The sequence below is a fragment of the Anabas testudineus genome, chromosome 8 (genome assembly GCF_900324465.2).
Source record: "Anabas testudineus chromosome 8, fAnaTes1.2, whole genome shotgun sequence".
Lineage (NCBI taxonomy): Eukaryota > Metazoa > Chordata > Actinopteri > Anabantiformes > Anabantidae > Anabas > Anabas testudineus.
In genome coordinates, this window is record NC_046617.1 from 13,665,774 (window position 1) to 13,687,047 (window position 21,274).

At 43.2% G+C, this 21,274-nt stretch overlaps 4 protein-coding genes across 10 annotated transcripts in view; 2 read left to right on the forward strand and 2 right to left on the reverse strand.

Moving 5' to 3' along the window:
- Positions 1-6,522, forward strand: part of crebbpb (CREB binding protein b) — a 33,011-nt gene extending 26,489 nt beyond the window's left edge. For all 5 annotated transcript variants that reach the window (XM_026369337.2, XM_026369516.2, XM_026369448.2 and 2 more), the window contains exons 25-31: positions 813-959; positions 1,056-1,169; positions 1,275-1,440; positions 2,015-2,182; positions 2,431-2,592; positions 2,851-3,132; positions 3,242-6,522. In XM_026369337.2, coding sequence (XP_026225122.1) covers positions 813-959; positions 1,056-1,169; positions 1,275-1,440; positions 2,015-2,182; positions 2,431-2,592; positions 2,851-3,132; positions 3,242-5,521 — 3,319 coding nt within the window. In that variant the 3' untranslated portion in view covers positions 5,522-6,522. The remainder of the gene's footprint in view (positions 1-812; positions 960-1,055; positions 1,170-1,274; positions 1,441-2,014; positions 2,183-2,430; positions 2,593-2,850; positions 3,133-3,241) is intronic.
- Positions 6,523-7,134: 612 nt separating this feature from the next.
- Positions 7,135-13,676, forward strand: trap1 (TNF receptor-associated protein 1). Its single transcript, XM_026352216.1, has 17 exons — positions 7,135-7,332; positions 8,263-8,433; positions 8,539-8,621; positions 8,736-8,876; positions 9,361-9,593; positions 9,749-9,858; positions 9,957-10,030; positions 10,330-10,485; positions 10,625-10,745; positions 10,861-10,930; positions 11,098-11,245; positions 11,423-11,608; positions 11,892-12,030; positions 12,128-12,213; positions 12,388-12,533; positions 12,659-12,731; positions 13,041-13,676. Exons 1-17 carry the CDS (start codon positions 7,212-7,214, stop codon positions 13,140-13,142), a joined length of 2,160 nt encoding a protein of 719 aa, XP_026208001.1. The 5' UTR covers positions 7,135-7,211; the 3' UTR covers positions 13,143-13,676.
- Positions 13,677-13,805: 129 nt separating this feature from the next.
- Positions 13,806-17,285, reverse strand: LOC113156866 (MAPK regulated corepressor interacting protein 2-like). Its single transcript, XM_026352258.2, has 5 exons — positions 16,832-17,285; positions 16,671-16,740; positions 15,772-15,911; positions 15,076-15,180; positions 13,806-14,269 (listed from the first exon to the last, which is right to left on the reverse strand). The coding sequence occupies exons 1-5, from the start codon at positions 16,884-16,886 to the stop codon at positions 14,208-14,210; spliced, it is 432 nt and encodes a 143-aa protein (XP_026208043.1). The 5' UTR covers positions 16,887-17,285; the 3' UTR covers positions 13,806-14,207.
- Positions 17,286-17,448: 163 nt separating this feature from the next.
- On the reverse strand, positions 17,449-21,191 carry LOC113156850 (glycerophosphodiester phosphodiesterase 1-like). 3 transcript variants are annotated; one of them, XM_026352245.1, is made up of 6 exons: positions 20,815-21,191; positions 19,901-20,076; positions 19,471-19,576; positions 19,272-19,364; positions 18,959-19,170; positions 17,449-18,698 (listed from the first exon to the last, which is right to left on the reverse strand). In XM_026352245.1, the coding sequence occupies exons 1-6, from the start codon at positions 21,073-21,075 to the stop codon at positions 18,554-18,556; spliced, it is 993 nt and encodes a 330-aa protein (XP_026208030.1). In that variant the 5' UTR covers positions 21,076-21,191; the 3' UTR covers positions 17,449-18,553. The 3 variants fall into 3 exon arrangements, with proteins under 3 accessions (XP_026208030.1, XP_026208021.1, XP_026208013.1); XM_026352236.1 differs by having other exon boundaries at positions 20,773-21,191; XM_026352228.1 differs by having other exon boundaries at positions 20,755-21,191.
- Between the last annotated feature and the right edge of the window lie 83 nt (positions 21,192-21,274).

The following is a 21,274-nucleotide window of genomic DNA, read 5'->3' on the forward strand; positions in this document are numbered from 1 at the left end:
ATTTTGCCAATACTGCTGTGTAGTGTCATTGTGCTCTTTGGCCAACTTCAGGCGGGCAGCAATGTTCTTTTTAGTAAGCAAGAGCTTCCTTTGTCATGTCCTGCCATAGACACTTTGCTTTTGTTAATGTTTTACACACTGTAGACTCATGAACAGTTGATGCCTTCAACTCTTCGGCTGTGATGCATGCATCATGTCTATTGCCTACCGTACAAGCCTGGGGGGGCAGTGCTATGATCTGGCAATGTTATGTGTCTAGAGAATGAAGTCTACCTAGCTGAATATACTGAATGAATTTATTCCGTCAATGGATTTTTTTCTTCCCTGATGTCACGGGCATATTCCAAGATGACCATGCCAGGATTCATCTGGCTCAAATTGTAAAGTGGTTCAGGGAGCATGACAAATAATTTTCACACATGGATTGGCCACCACAGAGTTGAGACCTTAGCCTCATTGAAAATCTTTAGAATGTGCTTGAGAAGACTTTGTGCAGCAGTCTGACTCTCCCATCATCAATACAAGATCTTGGCAAAAATGAATGCATCTCTGGACAGGAAAAAATGTGACATTGCAGAAGCCTATTGCCACAGTGAATGTGTGCCATCATCAAAGCTAAAGGCGGTCCAACGAAATGTTGGAGAGTGTGACTTTTTTTTTTTTTTTGGACAGGCAATGTACAATGAAAAAGTTGCTTGTGGCTTTCTTGCTTATCCTTCTCTCCCACTCTTAATTACTAGCAAACTATACATGAAATAACGTTGTCTGCACAAACGCATGATTTGTAACTTTGTGCCTCCATGTTTCTTCAGGTTTGTAGAATCAGGCGAGATGGTTGAGAGCTTCCCTTACAGAACCAAAGCACTTTTTGCATTTGAGGAAATAGATGGAGTGGACGTTTGTTTCTTTGGAATGCATGTTCAAGAGTATGGCTCAGAGTGCCCCTTTCCAAATACAAGGTAAAAACTACAACAGAAACAATAATATATTCCGGTTCTCTGAGTTTACTTTGCTATGTATTAATATTTCTCATTTTTGTCATATTTGCCTTGCAGGCGGGTTTATATATCATACCTCGATAGTATTCACTTCTTCAAGCCACGTTTGCTAAGGACTGCAGTGTACCATGAGATTTTAATAGGCTACCTGGAGTATGTGAAGAAACTTGGGTAAGTGAAGTGTACTAATACACAGTGTTTTACATGATTTAATTTAGTAGTATATTGTGTATTCTTCTACCTATTGCTAAGTATCTGATGACTTATAACTGTCAGGTATGTGACGGGTCACATCTGGGCATGCCCACCAAGTGAAGGAGATGACTACATTTTCCACTGCCACCCTCCTGACCAGAAGATTCCCAAGCCCAAGAGGCTACAAGAATGGTACAGGAAGATGCTGGACAAGGCTTTCGCTGAGAGGATCATACATGATTACAAGGTCAGCAAAATATCACTAAATAAAAATAAAGATTTTGGCGGTTATAATATAACTATTTTCACTAAGTAACTTTTGGTGTCTGGAGGTCAGATTTCATGCTATTTTGCTCAAATGAACAAATTCTACACTTAAGAACATCAATTTAAACTGGATTTGTACAAGCAAGTTTAAACTAGTTATTACTAGATATTCAGCATTGAAAATTGTCCATTATCTACTTCTTTTTTTTAAAGTCATTATCACTATGGAATGTAACTTTCCTCTTTGTCTCTCTTCTGATAAGACATAATATTTATCAGCTATCTACCATCCAGAGTTCAGCTATGTGGCATAGTAGAGGCTCCCCCTGGTGTTTATTGTAGATTATTGCAAAAATGGTGGTTGGAAAAATTCTGATGATACTGTACAATATATAGTAACTATTTGGGTCTAATATTTTAAATATTTTTTCAGTTATTTGTTTTTGGTGTTTTTATTTTTTATTTTCACATTTGCCAAAGTACTGAATTAAACCTTGGGGTTCTCTTGTTGATTATTTGTTACTATATTGCCTGATGGAATTCTCTGTTTTCAGGATATTTTCAAGCAGGCAACAGAAGATAGGTTGACCAGTGCCTACGAGCTTCCGTACTTTGAGGGAGACTTTTGGCCTAATGTACTAGAGGAGAGCATCAAAGAACTGGAGCAGGAGGAGGAGGAGAGAAAGAAGGAGGAGAACACAGCCTCCTCTGAGATAACAGAGGTGAGTTAGATGGATAGGTGTTTTTGAGTGTTTTGAGAGGGGCTTTCTTTGAAGGAATGCTCTTGTTATGCCAGAATCAACATCATGCTATTTAGGCCTCTGTCTCCTCAGATTTTATCATACTCAAGTTCTCATTATACAAATGCTTTCAGCAGCAACTGAAGCATTGAATAACCACTCAGCTTAATTGCATAATCTCATCTTGCCTGTTGTGCAATCTCTGGATGTTCATATTCGTCTATTTTAAGGGAACCCATGCTGACAGCAAGAATGCCAAAAAGAAGAATAACAAGAAAACCAACAAAAACAAGAGCAGCGTCAGCAGAGCCAATAAGAAAAAGCCTGGGATGCCGAATGTAGCCAATGATCTGTCCCAGAAGCTCTATGCCACGATGGAGAAACATAAGGAGGTGGGGAACGACTGCCAAATATAACAAATTGTTTGTAGACCATTCCTCATAATTAGGAAGGACACTCTATTGTAGCAACTAGTTATAATTCTGTAATCTTGTAGGGATTTTAAGCTACACTACACAAACATACAGCCATAGAACTTTAGAAAGTTGTGCAGATCATGAACTTAACTCCCATGAAGGAATTCCTCCCTATATGGGGTGAACAGAGTTGAGAACTGGTGACCAATGGGTTTCTTCTTCTTTCTACTCCAGGTATTTTTTGTTATTCACCTTCATGCTGGGCCTGTCATTAACACTCTGCCACCCATCATGGACCCTGACCCTCTGTTGACATGTGATCTCATGGATGGCCGGGATGCCTTTCTGACTCTGGCTAGAGACAAGCACTGGGAGTTCAGCTCTTTGAGAAGATGCAAATGGAGCACAATGTGCATGTTGGTAGAACTGCACAACCAGGGCCAGGACCGCTTTGTGTACACTTGCAATGAGTGCAAGCACCATGTTGAGACTCGCTGGCATTGTACTGTCTGTGAGGTAAGTTGTAGCACTGTATATAGACTACTTGTTTTAGGACCTATAGTACTTTTGAATTTATTTTAAATCTTGATTTAACTTGAATGTGGTCTGCCTTACCTTTCACCAGGACTATGACCTATGCATTAACTGCTACAATATTAAGGGCCATGAGCATCAGATGGTGAAATGGGGCCTGGGTCTTGACGACGATAGCAACAGTCAGGGTGGAGAGGCCTCCAAGAGCCCTCAGGAGAGCCGACGTCTCAGCATACAGCGCTGCATCCAGTCCCTGGTCCACGCCTGCCAATGCCGCAATGCCAACTGCTCTCTGCCTTCATGCCAGAAGATGAAGAGAGTGGTTCAGCACACCAAGGGCTGCAAGCGCAAGACCAATGGTGGCTGCCCTGTGTGCAAGCAGCTCATCGCTTTGTGTTGTTATCATGCCAAGCACTGTCAGGAGAACAAGTGTCCTGTTCCCTTCTGTCTCAATATCAAGCACAAACTCCGACAACAGCAGCTGCAGCACAGGCTTCAGCAAGCTCAAATGATGCGACGCAGAATGGCCACTATGGCTGGAAGGGGTATGCCCCTGCCATCTCCTCCTACCTCAGCAGCTCCCGACACTCCTAACTCTCTGCAGCAGCCTAATACACCCCAGACCCCCCAGCCCTTGCCCAACCAGCCTCAACAACAGCAGCCACCAAACCCTGCCAATATTGCCCAAAGCTTCCCAAATAATGGCCGCAGCAGCCAGCCCCCAACACCAGTCCCGCCAGTTACTCCAGGCAAACCAGGGCCTCAGTCATCCCCTCAGCAGTCACCTATGTCTAACATGCCACACCAACAGCAGCCTCAGCCACCACAGCAGCAGCAACAACAGCAACAACAACCACTGCTGGCAGCGCTGAAGGTGGCCAAGCAGATTGAAATGGTAGCCAAGGCAAAGCAACAACATCAGCAGCAGAATTATCCCATGAATGGAATGCCCATGAACCACCCACGAATGATGGGACCCATGCAGAGCCAGATGCAGATGATGCAGGGGCCACGAGGCCCCCAGGTGATGCAGGCTATGCAGCAGGGCCAGTGGAGTCCCCAAGGTCATCAGCAGCAGGTCCCTCCTCAACAAGGTCCCATGGTCCCTCAGCAGGCTCAGGGAACCCCCATGACTCAGCAGGGCCAGCTCATGCAGAGGCCCATGATGCCCCAGCAACCAGGTCTCCAAATGCCTGGGGTCATGCCTCCCCAGGGACCCTCACAGCAGAGCATGACACCACAGCAGGGCATGACACCACAGCAACAGAATATGCCCCGGGGGATTCCTGGAAACATTGCTCCGAATGCCCTACAAGACTTATTGCGCACCCTGAAATCTCCCAGCTCCCCACAGCAGCAGCAACAGGTTCTCAACATCCTTAAGTCTAACCCACAACTCATGGCTGCCTTCATTAAACAGAGAACAGCGAAGTACCAGGCTAACCAGCCACAGCAACAGCAGCAGACCCAGCAGCAAAACCCTCAGGCTATGCTGGGGTCCCAGGCAGGAATGCAGGCCATGGCAGCCATGGCAAACCAGGTTCCGAGACCAGGGATGGCACCTCAACAGCAGCCTCCTCAACAGGCAGTGCCCCAGGGTATGGCGCCTATGGGCCCTCAAGGCCAGATGATGAATGCTGCTCAAAATGGCAATCCTCAGTTGTACCGCAGGCAGCAGATCTTCAGGATGCAGCAGATGCAGCAGCAGCAGCAGCAGCAGCAACAGCAACAGCAAGGAGGTATGCCTCAGGGCCACAGTCAATTCCCCCCGCAGCTGCCGGGCTCAGCGAGCTACTCCCAGATTCGTATGCAGCAGCAAATGGCTATGCAAGGAGGTGGGGGACCCATGGGCCAGCATCCTCCCACATCCCAAATGGGCCAACCTGGCATGGGCATGGAAGTGTCCCAAAGCGTCGCTCAGCAGCGCTTTCTTCAGCAGCAGCAGATGCTGAAGCAGCAGATGGGCTCTCCAGCACAGGCTAACTCGATGAGTCCACAACCCCACATGCTCCAAGGACAACCCCAGGGAGGAGCTCACTTACCTGGGCAGACAATGGCGAACACCCTGGGAAACCAAGTACGCTCCCCAGCCCCAGTGCAATCGCCCCGTCCGCCTTCGCAGCAGCCCCCGCATTCCAGTCCCTCCCCGCGGATACAGCCTCAGCCTTCACCCCAGCATGGTACCCTCCACTCCAGCTCTCCTCACCCAAGCCTCGGAGGCCCCATGGAGCAGGGACACATAGGAACACCAGAACAGAGTGCCATGCTCCCACAGCTTAACACACCAAACCGAGGGGCATTAAGTAATGACATGGGTATGGTCAGTGACATGACAGGAGACACGCTGGAGAAATTTGTTGAAGGATTGTAGCATTTCATGACAGAAGAAAGACCTTGATCTGTTTTCAAGAAGTGTTTGTACTTGCTGATGTAAAAAGCTAAAAGAAATACAAACAGTCAAGTCAAGTCATGTGAGGCCTACGGACAGTGAACTTTCCTTAAACCATGGGACTGCTTTTCTTCCAACAGAGAGTGATTTAATAATTGCTGTTGAAAAGAGGACAACAAAGACACAAAGAATATATTTTTGTTTAGACCAGCCATGCAAGTATTTGCTCTGGTCTTTGTGCTGTTTTATTTTGTTTTTCATTTGTTATGCTCTGGTATTGACTTTTTTAACAAAACTTCTCAAAACAAAAAATATTTCATTTTACAATTTTTTTTTTATTTTGTACCTTTGCAAATTAATAGTGTATTTGTGTTGAGAAGACTGTAAAATTATTTGTCTGGGAATTTTTTGCGAGGTTTCACCTCTTGCTCAGTTTCTCTGTTCCTGGCTAATTTATTCTAATATGCCATTTTTCAAAAGGACTGCCTTTGGGAAAGCCTTAATCTCTTTCCTGTTTGCAGAGTCTATGGGAGATTAACGTATTTGTATAGCTCTAGGAACTATTGCACACATCCAAACACAACATGCAGGTTTAAGATGGACCTGCACAAAAGCTTGTTAATGTTCACAGGTGCCAGAATGTCCTTTTTACTGGCGTGGACCCAGTATTTGTCTTGCAGATGTTTAAAAATTGCTTTGTCTCTCCTTCAGTCTAAAGAAATTCTCATTAAGTCCTGAACCTCTTTTGCCTGTGGTGGGAAAATTAAATTGTTAGACTGCTGATTTGTGTTCAGAGAGAGTTTTGTGCATCATTTTCTCTCTTGCATTAAACTTGAATTGTTGAACTGTTCTCTAATGTAAATCTAGCAGCTAGACAGTACTGTAAATATGCAGAAAATAATGAAATCACTGTACAAACTGGTTCAAATGGCTCATTTCTTACTTATATACCATATTGTTAAATAAACCTGTGTGCCACAGAATCTGCTTCAAATTTTTCTGTTTAGAAATACCTTAAGTAGTAGTAGCCAACATTAAGACTTAACTGATTTTTGTTACAGCAACAACAAATGGAATTATTATATTATTGATTAGTAATTAATATTATCTGGGCCATAGAAAGTAAATGTCTTATTTTCTTGTGCTCCAACCAACTAAAGCTCAGATACACTTGACTATAAGACATGGACCAAATAAAGGACCAAATCTGAGAGCTGGAACCATCATCAATTTGGTAGTTTTCCAAATAAACTACCAAATTGGCTATCAATTTGATTATTAAAATAGCTGCAGGTTAGTCTTTACTGTTTACTGCATTCAACATAAGCATGAAAACGTATTTAAATAATTTTAAAGCTTTTAAGTTTACCACCATTTGACCTTGAAGGGCAAATTAAAAAACAAAAATTGATCAATTTAAAATAAGCTGGATCAGCCAATGAGTAATCCGGTTAAATATACACAGGAATAGTCAGAATCAGTAGTGTTTTTAACAAACAGTTAATCTAAATATGTTTTACGGATATTTGTAATCGACTTCTCATCAGGCAGTTAAGTGGACGGCGTGCTGACGTCATCACAAGGCGCAGCCGCGGGTCCTGCCTGCACCGTCGTTCAGCGTGTGTCCCCTCTGTGTCGGGTGACCTGTGGTTTTCTCGTCTCGTCAGTCAACATGTCCCGCTGTCTCGGCCTGGCTCGGTTCGCTCTCAGTGCCTCTCAAAGGGCCAACTCTCGGCTGCTGTCATGTGCACCAGGACTGAACAACAGAACTGTCTCCCGCTTCTTGACTGGAGGTAAGCCATGTTTGTTAGCTAGCTGAGTTAGCATAGCCGGCTAATTTACAAGTGAACTGCTGCACTCGAACATCTTTCTAATGACACCAGCAGCAGCAGCAGCAGTAGTAGTAGAAGAAGTTCATGCAATTCAGGATCTAATCAAATCCTAAATAAACTTAATTACAATATTGTTTTGTTCGTATGACCCCGTAAATGTTAAGGTTTCTATCTCCTTAGGGTCTGTGTAGAAACTCTTTATTTTTCATGACTCATACTCTGTCCTTCATCTGTGTGAAGCAGACATTGTAGACACAAACAATTAGGTGTCTTAAATGTTACAAAAGGACAATATTATATATATTTCCAGTACTTTCCATGAACCTCTGTTCAGTGGTGATCTTATTTCAAGAAAAGGAACCTGAGAAAGATCTGAATCCATCCTCCATGTGAAGGATCAAATTAATAGTCATATGCTTTAACCTGCACAGCACACATGTAACCATGTAAGTTTTATTAAAATCTGATTTCTTGATCAGGCTTAAAAATACTCATTTTAATTTAAGACCCATAGTCTCATTGGTAGAGTGTAATTTGCTTGCATCTTAGGTGGCTGAAGTACAGAGATGAGCACACTCCTCTGTTAGAGACGTCAAGGTTAAATGCCCACAGTCCACAACGCAGCTGAGTTGAGTTTACTGATTTGGAATACTAAGAAAACCAGAAAAAATACATATATGACTTGCTGAAATCAGAGCATTTGTTATTCTTCTGCTAAATAGGACTACTCAGAATGTGTAACAGATTATTAAATCTATTATTGATTAATTTTCTTTAGGTTGCCTAATCCTGAATAATACACATCATGATTTCTATGCCCACTTTAAGACGCAAAAAACAAAAATTCAGTGCCAGAGCTGCCTTGTAATGTAGCATTCTTTTTGTCACCAGACTTGAAGCCTGGACTGCAGCACAGGTGGAGCAGCCAACCCAGAGTTTGGAGCTCTCAGCGCTCCAGCCTTGGTTTCAGCCAACAGTCTTACTACAGCACCCAGGAGGTAGAGAAAGAGCCTGAAGAGGAGCCCCTACACACCATTATCAGTGACACAGAATCAGTGCAAGGTGCCGGAACTGCTGCAGATGTAATTCTCTTTGAATTTTATGGCTCATGTGATAATTTGTCACATTTTACCTAATGTTATTGTTGCTGTTCACTCAATTATCCAGGTAACCTCTCCAAACATGAATTTCAAGCTGAAACAAAAAAGCTGCTGGATATTGTTGCCAGGTCCTTGTACTCGGAGAAAGAGGTGAGAAGAAGAGTTTTTAGGAGAGGACAATATTTTATTAACTCAACTGATAATTTGATGAGTTATGATAACTTTTAACTGATAACATTTCCTGCTTCTTTCTCAATCCACCAGGTGTTTATCAGAGAGCTGATCTCCAATGGCAGTGATGCTTTGGAAAAATTGCGTCATAAACTAATCACAGCAGGAGGTGAAACAGCCCCAATGGAGATCCACCTGCAAACGGATGCTGCCAAAGGCACCTTCACCATTCAGGTACTATCACGTGTGAAAGTTGTTTAAACTGCTTTAATTACATATGCTTCTGCGATAGCCAGGGCTGGAGGTATCATGTTTTTTTGTTGTCTATCTGTACATCCGTACAGCTGCCCAATTCTTGTGAATGCGATATCCAAGGAACAAGAATTTCTTAAAATTTGACACAACCGTCCACTTGATTTTGTGATGAATTGTTTACATTTTGGTGGCCATATGTAGCCTGTTAGTCCATGGTGTTGTGCAGTCTGCTGCATTTAAATGATAACTGCACTAGTCGGCGGAGACACATGACTGCCCTGCGGTAATTCTAGTTTTAGATGCCTGATATTAGTGTTATGTTTTACCCTTGTTTTAGGTTCTGTTTTTGTTTCTGCTGTTCTCTTCCTACTTTACAGGATGAGTTCCTCCATTTATCACAGTTTAAAGGTAAAATGATCAGTTCCAGGAACTTTAATCATGTGGATTCTTTGTTTTCCAACAGGACACTGGAGTGGGGATGAACCAAGAGGAGCTGGTGGCCAACCTGGGAACTATTGCTCGCTCGGGTTCAAAGGCATTTTTGGATGCTCTGCAGAACCAGGCAGAGGCCAGCAGCACCATCATTGGTCAGTTTGGAGTTGGATTTTACTCTGCCTTCATGGTCTCTGACTGCGTTGACGTCTACTCTCGCTCTGCTGAACCTGGTGCACCTGGATACAAGTGGTCCTCAGATGGGTAAGAGGAAGGGAGGGGGGTGGTATAGGAGCAGTTTTAATCTTAAGAAGATGGGAAGAATAAAGATGCCGGATTTGATTCTGCAGCAGATGAACACATGTATTTTTAAGTCTGTCTGAATATAACCAGATGTAACTGTTTATTGTCTCCCTCAGCTCTGGAGTTTTTGAGATTGCTGAAGCCAGTGGAGTTCAACAGGGAACAAAGATTGTGCTGCACCTCAAAAATGAGTGCAAGGAGTTTTCTTCTGAGGACAGAGTTAAAGGTATAACTAACCGAGATGCTTCAATGGCTAAACAATAAACGTGATGAAACAAAATATGCATCCCTCCATAAGATTACAAGCTGTTGTTTCTTTTTCAGAGGTCATAACAAAGTACAGTAACTTTGTGAGCTTCCCCATCTTCCTTAATGGACGGCGACTCAACACCCTGCAGGTAAATTGCTCTGATTCTGCTTTAATCCAGCATCTCATTGAACTAGTGTAGTAGACACTCTTTAACTTTAAACAACCCCAGCAATACTGATCCACAATAAATATGTATATATCCAGAAACACACATTATACACATTATATGAAATCTGCCTCAGGTGTTTTGATGCAGTTTGTAAATGTGCATTTGTTTCTAAAAGTATGTTTTGGCTACCAGAATAAATAATCGATTCATAGATGTGGGCTATAATGCGACCAGAGGACTTCACTTTTATAATGGTTGTTTAACCTGTTTCCTTTCAGGCCTTGTGGATGATGGACCCTAAGGAGATTAGCGACTGGCAGCATGAGGAGTTCTACCGTTATGTTGCTCAGGCCTATGACAAGCCTCGCTATACGCTGCATTACCGCGCTGACGCCCCAGTTAACATCCGAAGCATCTTCTATGTCCCTGATGCGGTGAGTAACTCAGGACAGCAAGTTTGAGTTTTTTTTGTGCACAGTGATGTGATGCACATTAGTGACACTGTAATCTTTGTTGTGGGTGGCAGTGAACAATGTGAAGTTGTAATGTGTGTGATGAATAATTTGTCAACAGAAGCCGAGCATGTTTGACGTGAGCAGAGAGATGGGCTCCAGTGTGGCTCTGTACAGCAGGAAGGTCCTGATCCAGACCAAAGCCACTGACATCCTGCCCAAATGGCTGCGCTTCCTCCGAGGTCTGGATCCTCTCAACTTCCTCCATCTGCTCCTTATGGAGCTGCTTGTTTTTACTCAGTTTTTGCCTGCATTATTTTATGAAACGATACAAAAACAATTAAACACTGTGTGCAGGTGTGGTGGACAGTGAGGACATCCCTCTGAACCTGAGCAGAGAGCTGCTGCAGGAGAGTGCCCTCATCAGGTACAACACCAGTATTGCACCTTACTGTCTTTGTCTTAGACGTAATCATTTCCCTTTTACATGTGTGAAACATATATTATGTATAAAATATATTTATTAAAATATATTTGTTTAACTTCAGTTCATTGCTTTTTAACTTTTACTCCAATATTTTCACCTCTCTTCAGGAAGCTTCGTGATGTTCTGCAGCAGAGGGTGATCCGCTTCCTGCTGGACCAGAGCAAGAAGGAACCAGAGAAGTATAACAAGTTCTTTGAAGACTATGGCCTCTTCATGAGGGAGGGCATCGTCACCACCCAGGAACAAGATGTCAAGGTGACAATTTTTGTCTTTCAAAGGGAAACTAAATATGAAAACAACTTTCTATCACTTTTTTAAGAGTTTTCACAAAATGTCATTACTGTTTGACGGTTTGAATGAGAAACCAGCTTTTAAAGCAGCAGAAAGATATTGTTAACAGCAGCAGCCCCCTTTGACTTTGTCTCTGTATAGGAGGATATTGCAAAGCTGCTGCGGTATGAATCCTCTGCACTGCCGGCGGGGCAGCAGACCAATCTAATAGAGTACGCCTCACGCATGAAGGCTGGTACTCGCAACATCTACTACTTGTGTGCTCCTAACCGTCATCTTGCTGAGCATTCCCCCTACTATGAGGCCATGAAACAGAAAGACATGGAGGTGAGTGGTAGTTATTAGAACCATTGAGCGTCTTGGGCCATGTACCCCAATATTCCCAAACCCAAATCAGATATACCAAACATTTTAGGATTTAAAAAAGAAGATATATCTCTCAGTGTGAATGTAACACAAACAAATTTGTTTAATGATGTCATTTTATGATGGGATTGGTTTTGCTTTATGTTGGTCTTGTTCTTTTTAAGTGGATTTATTAATGAGAAACACTAAAAACTGACAATATCAATGAAAAATCCACTGAAAATGTCTTTTTCTCTGTGTACAGGTGCTTTTCTGCTACGAACAGTTTGACGAGCTGACCCTGCTCCATCTCAGAGAGTTTGACAAGAAGAAGCTGATCTCAGTGGAGACCGACATTGTGGTGGATCACTACAAGGAGGAGAAGTTCGAGGACACCAAACCTGGTCAGCTTCTGTCTCAGATTTGTAGCTTAACACCTCTTGTTGTAATAAATTCAATTACAGCGCGTTAATGTTTTTTTGTTGTGTGTTTTCTCTGCAGCATCTGAGCGTCTGACACAGGAGCAGGCTGATGACCTCATGGCCTGGATGAGGAATGCTCTGGGTCCCAGAGTCACCAACATAAAGGTAATGATGAGACTAGTGCGGCTCTTTGATTCCTTGATGTTTATAAGGTAGTTTCCACTGGTTAATGAACTAAAATTCTACTTAGATTTAAGGCGTTGTTTTCCTGACAAGGAATCAGTTCCAATCCAGTCTGATAGACATCTTGTATAATACATTTTCTTCCCTGACCGACAGCTGACTCCTCGCCTTGACACCCACCCAGCCATGATCACGGTGCTGGAAATGGGTGCTGCTCGCCACTTTCTCCGCACCCAGCAGCTGGCACGCACTGCAGAAGAGCGAGCTCAGATTCTGCAGCCCACACTGGAGATCAATGCAGGGTGAGAGAGAGAGGGTGTGTGTGTGTGTGTGGTGCAACAGATTTTAGATGAAGAAGAAAAACAATCTTTAAATAATGCAAGTTTGAGTCCAGCTCTCACTGTCTTGTTCTTCCATCATCTGGTAGGCATGATCTGATTAAGAAGTTGCACGCACTGAAGGACACAAACTCTGAACTGGCTGGACTGCTGCTGGAGCAGGTAATGTGGGTCAGAGCTGGATGTGCAATAATAGTTTTGAACAAGAACAAGCCTCTTATAATGCAGTGAGCCTTTTTCTCTTGTTTAACATTTAATAGTTGCTTTGTTTTTCTTTTACCTATGGTTGGGACCCCTGTATTAGAGTACACATGGTTCCATGGCTTCTCAGTGTTTACTTGGCCTTTGTTTGTACTTGATCTAGTTTAAGACTCAGATGTTACTTAATCATGTGTTTATTGATGTAATTCCTCCTACTAGCACTAAATATTTACCTTTTTTTTTTTTTTTAAATCTCTGTATGTTTTTCAGATCTATGACAACGCCATGATCACAGCAGGCCTGAATGATGATCCCCGACCAATGGTTTCACGCTTGAATGATCTGCTGTCTAAAGCTCTGGAAAAGCACTGAGATCTCTGTGCAGACATGAACAGTTCAGCCTCGGCTCTGATGTGGTCGTCTGTATACTAGAGTGTTTAAGCTGAAGGGCCTACAAACCAGGCGAACGACAGTATCTGAAGAGCATTACGGGCCTATGTTCATCAGGAGCCATACAAATCAGATTTCTGTCCCATCTGGAGTACTTTATTCCTTCCCCCTTGTGGAGAACACAAAGAGTCAGAGAAACGTGAACTGCTAACACCAGCTGCAGAGCTTTTCCATCAACACTTCTACATCTTTATGTTCTCTGTTCAGCACTATTTCAGCAACAGTTTCATATTTTGGTTATATTGCTTAGATGGATGCTATAGAGCTAGTCATGAAGGTCAGGGTTACACCGACTGTAAAAGACTGATCATGCACTAAATACTGAGAGTTGTGAATGTTCACTTTCTCATTATCATATGTTTCATCTTTTTCCAACCTTATTTAATATTTTATAAGAAGTACCTGAAACGTGGCAGGAATTAATGTGATGAAATATATTTGAACTCAACTGAAAAATGGTTTGTTTTTCTACAGTCAGGTTGCAAATGTGACGTATGAAGTGTGGTCATACATTGATTTTCAACAGGTTGAATACCTGTGAATATCTTAGTCATTTAAAATACTGTATAAGCATTTGTGGGGCCACTGGCAGTGTCCTGTTTTGCTTCAACATTGACAAGAATAAACCGTGACAGTAAAAGAAAAAAGATGCAAAACCCAGAGCTTTTTAAAAATACAATTTTACTGCATTTCAAAGTAACTTAACACCCTGCTGCGAGGGCAGGTAAATGCCAAAAGCTTCAAGACATCATCCTCCAGCGTGCTGTCGGTTGCACGCTGAGTAGTTAGTGTTGGATGCAATGTTAAAATCTTGTGATTTTAACAAAGTGATTTTCTGGTCACTATGTCAGTGTCCCAGCACCGTCTGTCCACTTGAACCTTGTCTCTGAGCCATTAGAGCTGCTACTCACAGGATCCTCTCCTCTGCGTGCCATCCTGCGTCAGATGACTGACTGTCCATCAGCACCCACAAATCCCAGGAAAAGGTCAGGATATGTTGGCTAGAAAGCGCTGGGCCCACCATTCATCCAAGTCAATGGGCACAAAGTCTTAGAACAAGAAATAAATGATTATTCATACATATACAAATAAAAGTGCACATTTTCTGTTGTCATTAAAGTTCAATGTAGTATTCTTATATGAATTTACTTAATAGCGTTTCTATTACCTCACTGCAAACGGGGGTTACCATAAAACTGACGGATCTGTTCTCCATCATAATGTGTACTAAATAAAACTTGTCGACGATGAGGCTTGATGGATTTATTTTGGTAGTTTTGACCGGATGTATATTTGTGTTATAATGCTCTTTACGACAGTTGGCCCGTGTTTACGTCACTGCCCTCTAGCGGCCACAGCGTGAAACAGCAGCACTTAAATGGTTAATAAATCTGTTACTATCTCTTAAATTGTTTGGATTTTAAAATTTAAGACACTACAGCATTATACTACAGACAACAACAGAGCTGTATTAACAACTTTAATTAAATGTGTTAACAGCACATCTCACTTGGACAGTGAATAGGGACAGGCCCTTGACCTCTGCTTGCGACCTTGCAGCTGAAAGGATCAGAGCACAGATTCACTAATCTTTAGTTGGCTGGCTGTGATTCAGAGATCCAACCTGGGCTCCAGGTTACAGTAAGTATATGTGTGAAGTTACTCTATCTCAAAGAAAAAACTATCAGGTTCAGTATCTCATTATGAAAGGGCAAATGGCCCCGTCATAACGAGATACTATTTTTTTCATAGCTGTAACATATTTAAAAATGCAGACTAGTAACCTGAAAACATGAGCAGCTTGAGGACAGAATAGCATCAACTGGGAGACTGAGGAAAGGCTGTAAAGGCTTACTGTCCATGTGTGGGCTCGGAGTGGGTTCTCTGTAGTGGACTGCTCTCTGGGCCTCCTCTGGCCCCTGGTGTGGACCCTGCTCCTGCTGCACCACTTCTTGCCAAGCTGAGAAGACAACAACTCAGTCAGTCAGTGCAGCCCAGGCTCTACCACAAATATACAATAAACAATAAAAGCAATCTCTCTCAGAAGGGAGGCCGGGCCCTACGCTGTGTGTGTCCTTGTCCACTCAACGACAAGGTGACTGAAGTTGTTTATGAGCTGCTCTAGCGGAGCTTCAATGCCAGGAGACAGAAACCATGAGCTTAAGCCAAATGAAGTCTCCTGGAGACTGAATGAGCCTGTTAGAAACGTTAGAAAGAGCAACACACTGTAAAACTGGGTCATTGTGTCGAGTTTCACCCAGAACCCCAGAGAAACCACTGATCCTGTCAGTAGCCTTTGTCGTCCTTCCTCAAAGCAGAACACAAGTCTCTTTCCAAGTGGCTGGTGGATTCAAGTTAAAGCCAAAAGTGCCGTTTTCCTCAGTAGGTGTGCCAGCGAGGGGCATGAGAAGCTTGATACGTGGGTGTGCCTGCCATGGCTATCAGTGACAGAGCAGCTGTGAGGGTGGGGGGCAATTCTTATAAACTCTGATAGTAAAACAATGTCACTCTCAGGCCTCCAGTAAGTCTCATTTCTCCACTCACGCCTTACCCTCGTAGACGAACTTGACGTTTTCCTCATGTGCGGGGGTGAAAGCCTCTTCGTGTTGGTCACCTGCTGGCACAGTCAAACCGGGGGGGTGGTACTTTTTACCATTGAGACGGTTGAAAACAATCTTGGGTGCAGGAAGGCTGATGGGTAGGGAGGGGGACAAAAACATGTTAGAATCATTTTCAAAAACGCATGATCAAGTTTCTCATTTCTCAGCAGGGAATTTTGTAAAAGCAAACAGTTGAGGGGGGGCAGAGATTGCAACAGCTGAATGGAGGAACATGTGTCACCACGCCTTCCCACAAGGTCACACACACTGTGGCTGGTTCAAAGGCATGAAAACACTCCTGCACACTGAGCGAGCCTTGGGGGAAGCTGTGTGAAATCCCTGAGCTGCAGATCGCTGCGACATGTGCAGGGTTTGCTCAGATACTCTCTGGGACTTCAGTCCTGCCACACACTCATCAAACTACTGCGTAAATTCACATCAACTGCACTTTTCCGTCCAGTCACATGGTGCCAGTCGCACATGGTGTTGGTCCTTGGGCGTAAATATATACAACATATGTAGATCGACATATACGAGTGTCCTCTTTGTTTTTTTTTTAACGTTTACAGCCTGTAAAGGTCTCACAGTCCCGACCCCCCCACCACCACCACCACCTTCACCTTCCTCCCACGCCGTCTGTCTCAAGCTGATGACGTCCACTGCTTTCAGATCTGCCATTCGCTCATATATTTAATCAACTTTACCTCACATAGTTCATCTGAATCACTTTGTCTGATCAGAAAATTAACCAGACGTTTAGGACACACGCACCCAAACAATAAAGAACATTACAAATACTGTCGCGATCACTTTTTCATCACACGTGTCTCTTCAGAAGTTGATAACTTACCCAGGCAAACTCCAGGACGTTTGTTTGTGCTTAAAGTCGTTTATTTTGTTCTCCAGCTGCTGCGTAGGCCCTGTAGAAGAAGAGAAAAGGATAAATTTTCAAATCAATTTTCCAAACAGACCGATGTGGGGTCGATTTATAAAAGCATGTGAAAGTCTCACCTGTGCGTCGCTGAGTCACCAGTTTGCTGGGACCTCTTGTGATTGTGTACATCATGCGCGCAAGAAGTCACCTGTGAACTTTCTGTTTCAGCACTTTGAGGCAGAATCCAGCTGGAGCGGACACAGTTGGAGGAGAGCTACTTTTAAAGGATCAATTCGCCTGATATGAAACCGAGAAGCGTCTCTCCAAAAGCTGATGAGGTGAAATTTCAGCTGACAAGCTGAGCAAGGTTGGAGTCCCTGCAAAATCCACTGAGCTGACTGGGAAAAAAAAAAAAAAAGGCTTTTTGGCACAGTAACAACACATGAAACGAAAAGCTGCGCCTCGCTCCTCCGCGCGTAAAACCATCAGCCAGGACGCAGCTGAGCCACAAACACCGCGTTCACCTGCCGCCTCTGTCGAGCTGTCCACACAGATAAAGTCGGAGCCTTTGCTGCTGATGTGCCCTGTAGCGCCACAATGTCACACAACTTGAAACAGTGGTTGTCATTCATAAGACATTGGACGCGCACCGTCAACGCGCAGCAGCACTCGACACACGCCTCCCCGGGCGCTTTAAAGAGACACTGTCCCTGGATCACGACCAGGCTCAAAGCGCCACCGGCTAGAGATGTTAATGTGATGATATTGTGTTATTAAACCTTTCTCATTCACATCTAATCAGTGAATCTTAGTAAGTAATTCCACAAATGTCCAATCGAATCAGTTTGATACCTGTTTGATTCTGGATACCACCTCCCTCCTTTGTTATTCCACTGTTTGGCACAACATAAATTAATTTAACTAACAATTAACAACTAATTAAAATAACAATTAATTTAGTTACATTTGTTCAATAATTCATTCAAACTGAGTTCTTCTTCCGTTTCTCTAATTAACCCCGACCATATTTACCCAACATTGTTGTGTTGACAGTACACACAGGTGTGCAACGCAACTATATTTACACACAACTCAGCTTACATGGCAACCGTGCTTCAGTATATCACTTTTTGATTTTGGACTTTTTTAACAGCAATTATACAAAGGAAATTCCCATATACTCCTACTATATAATAAAAAGGAAGGCCATTCTTCTTCTAAGTTATATTTCTAGCATCATGTAGGATTCCTAAAGCAGCATTGGACGTGTGATGATGGAATTTACAGAAAATCTAACAGATATATTCTGTACATATAAAACTGACTTTTACCGATCAAACCATCAAATGTCATCTGGACAGGAGTTGGTTCAATGTCAGTTTGTGTAATTTAGTTAAATTGGTGTCTCTTTAAAAGGACAACAAAGCCTCGGAAAGATCAGAACAGAAGGTACAAAGGATCTTTAAAGTAGATTGAGCCTAATCCCTTGTTCAGATGAGTTGGAGGTTTTGCTGTTGGTATTTTAAGAACAAACAAGAACACAGTTGGGTCCTTGTAGTTTAATGTGACTGTAGATTTACAGGAAAATCATCTGTATGCCAGCTACAGATAATATATTCTTACATCTATGGTAAAATGTAGTTATATTTCTTTAAAGATTGGGTGCTTCTGTGGCCCTACAGAGACAGTTAGCACCAAATATCTTCCTCCATAAATTGAACCTCTTGTGCAAATTTTAGGCTTTATGTTCTTTATAAAGTCAAGAAACTGGGAAATGTTGAAACAGATGAAAGGACAAAAACTGTGAACCCTGTGTATCTTGACCTGCTGTGTGTGTGTGTGTGTGTGTGTGTGATCATTCAGCAGTGCGGATCACAGTCCAGCAGACTGTCAGTGATGTAACTGATCTTCAGCAGGTTTTGATAGTAGCGTTTCTCCACAGCGGTGTTAACAGTCCAGGCTCCAACCACCACACCGCGCTCTGCCCAGTACTGAACGTAGTCTCTGACAAGAAGCAGAAAAAACATTTAGCATTGTATGATGCAGATCAGTGGTTCTCAAGCTTTATGACTTCTGAAATGAAAGGTCACCTCATGACCAGTCACCATAAGTTATGAACCCAGTGTCGACATTTTTCTGTGTCTGATTGTTTCATGTGTCTCGACATCAATGAAAATGCTACCAACACTGCAACAAATAGCGTCAAACAATTTTGCAACCTGGTAGTTCCAGCTGCAGTTCTACAAAAATTAAATTTGACCCACAGCGAGATGAAGTCTTTATGCATGAGGATCGCAGAGACGCCACAGAGCTTCCACAGTATGTGGTGGAGGGCCCAGTCTAACAAGACGTCTAGCGCACCGGTCCACAGCTGACCCCATGTTGACAAGGGCCGAAGAGTGCCATTGCTAAAACGGCTCAGTCTCCAGGGCCGATGGGTGAGAGCTGTGACCACGTTGGGATCAGTCTGACGCATCTGTGGACCACAAAGGTCAGGGGTCAGTATAAAACATCCCTGTTAAACCAGAAATCCATTTCAGTTTCTGCCTTATCTAGATTTGTTTGTATTTGTGTTACCTTGTAGATGACTTTGGGTTCAAAAGAGGAAACAATGCTGGAATTATAAAGGACGGGGAACTTCTTATACATAGCATGAAGCGCTGATGCAGCCTGAAGGAGAAGAAAACATATTCCATCCATGTTTATGAGAATTACTGTCACTGTGTGCTATTGTTAGATAGATAGATAGTTAGGAATATGCATGACAGGTCAGAACCTTATCAGGTTGACCTCTGACATCAATGAAGATGGTCAGCTGGTGTTTGATGCATTCCTCCACTGCCTCCTGCAGAGTTGGGACCTTCTCTCCAATGAACTTGTTCCTTCAGACAAACAAAACCACAACAATGTTTTAGAGGTAAACCTGAGATGATATTAATTGTGTCTCAACCTCACATCTCCCAAAATCTGTTTGTCTGTTCCTTTTGAGTCTCAAAAATCTACTAATTTCTAATTTCTGCTCAATCTCTGAGTACCAAACTGTTGAAATGGTAACATATCTGCTACATTTCTGCAACTCTAAGTTTTTACCGAGAAGAAATTTCACATCAGGTGCAGCGTATTTACAAACAGTCCAAAGTCCACTTATTGGGACATGAAATCGCACGCTTTGGCAAATTAAAGTGATTGTTTGATAACAAGTGTACTTCAGCCTGTGTCGAGCTGCAGCGTCTAATCTCCTTAGCTGGACAAACTGCAGTTTGCCAACTGGCCCTGAGCCGTTGGTAGTACGGTCCACGGTCTCGTCGTGCATCAGTATGGGCACTCCATCGGCTGTGAAACTCAGGTCCAGCTCCACTCCAGTTGCCCCATTTCTACTGGCCTAGAAGAGGAGATCACAGCGAAGGACAAGAAGATGGCTTCATTTGCTAAATGGAAATACTGTATATTGACAAGTAGAAATATTGTTTGTCGTGGGATTTTCAACTACAGGAGTGGATCAGTACTCTCATGCTGGGTTTAAAGGTGTGTGGCAAAGACATGACCTGAACAGTAAACTGACCACAGGTGCTTTCACCATGTGTAAAATGAAAGATGTAGATAATAGAAACAGTCAGTAAATAACTTGTGCCTGTTTATCCTACAATGTACAGTGTGGCTGCTACAACAAATGATTATTTGATTTCACAATCTCAAGAGAACAAATTACTTCACTAATGTATGTTTTTACAGTGATATTAATAGTAAAGACTGAGTTACTCTGTAACTCAATATATAATCATTCATCAAAGGCAAAAAGGTGGACTAAATATCAATCACGTGTTGCTGTAGTACTGGTCTTATCCAGAGACACACTGATCAAACATGCAGTGGGGTGCATGGTGCTTGATATGTGGGGATGCGCACTGCTTTCTCAGTAACCTTACAATTACAACAAAAGACCTTATAATGGCAAACCAACGTCCAATAAACTAGTGGGACAGGGACTGGCAGACTTCATCTGACTGGGATGTAAAAAAGAATTGTTATAATTTGCGGTAATGATCAGATCTGACAGCACATAGATGCATTTCCACACAAGTCCGTGCACAGCTCCTCGTCTCCATCCCGACAGTCTGACCTCCCTGATCGCTGCCAATGTGTTCTCCGGAGCGTCGTGGCATCCTCCGCGGTGCGCCACCACCGGGACGCCGCCCGAAGGAGTCCTGGGCCGCAGGACGCGGCCGGCCTGGTCTGCTGGCACCGGAGGGAACCGGAACATCATCATGAAAATGTACAGGAATGCAGTAACTAGAGAGGCCCCCGTAGCGCTCCTGGTTCCCAACATCACCAGCAGAAAAACCGCCGAGAAATAAACGACTTCATCTCCGACCTGCAGCATGATGGGAGGAGGACGACGGGACCAGAAAGAGGCTTTGAAGATATCAGCACCGAGACATGTTTGTGGTCCAGGAAGCGGAACAAACACAGATGAGCATGAGCAGATCAGCAGGTCCACACGGAATCATACTGAGGAAGGAGGAGGAGGAGGAGGAGGAGGAGGCGCTGCAGCGCTCATCAGTGCAAGGATGTAGAAAAAA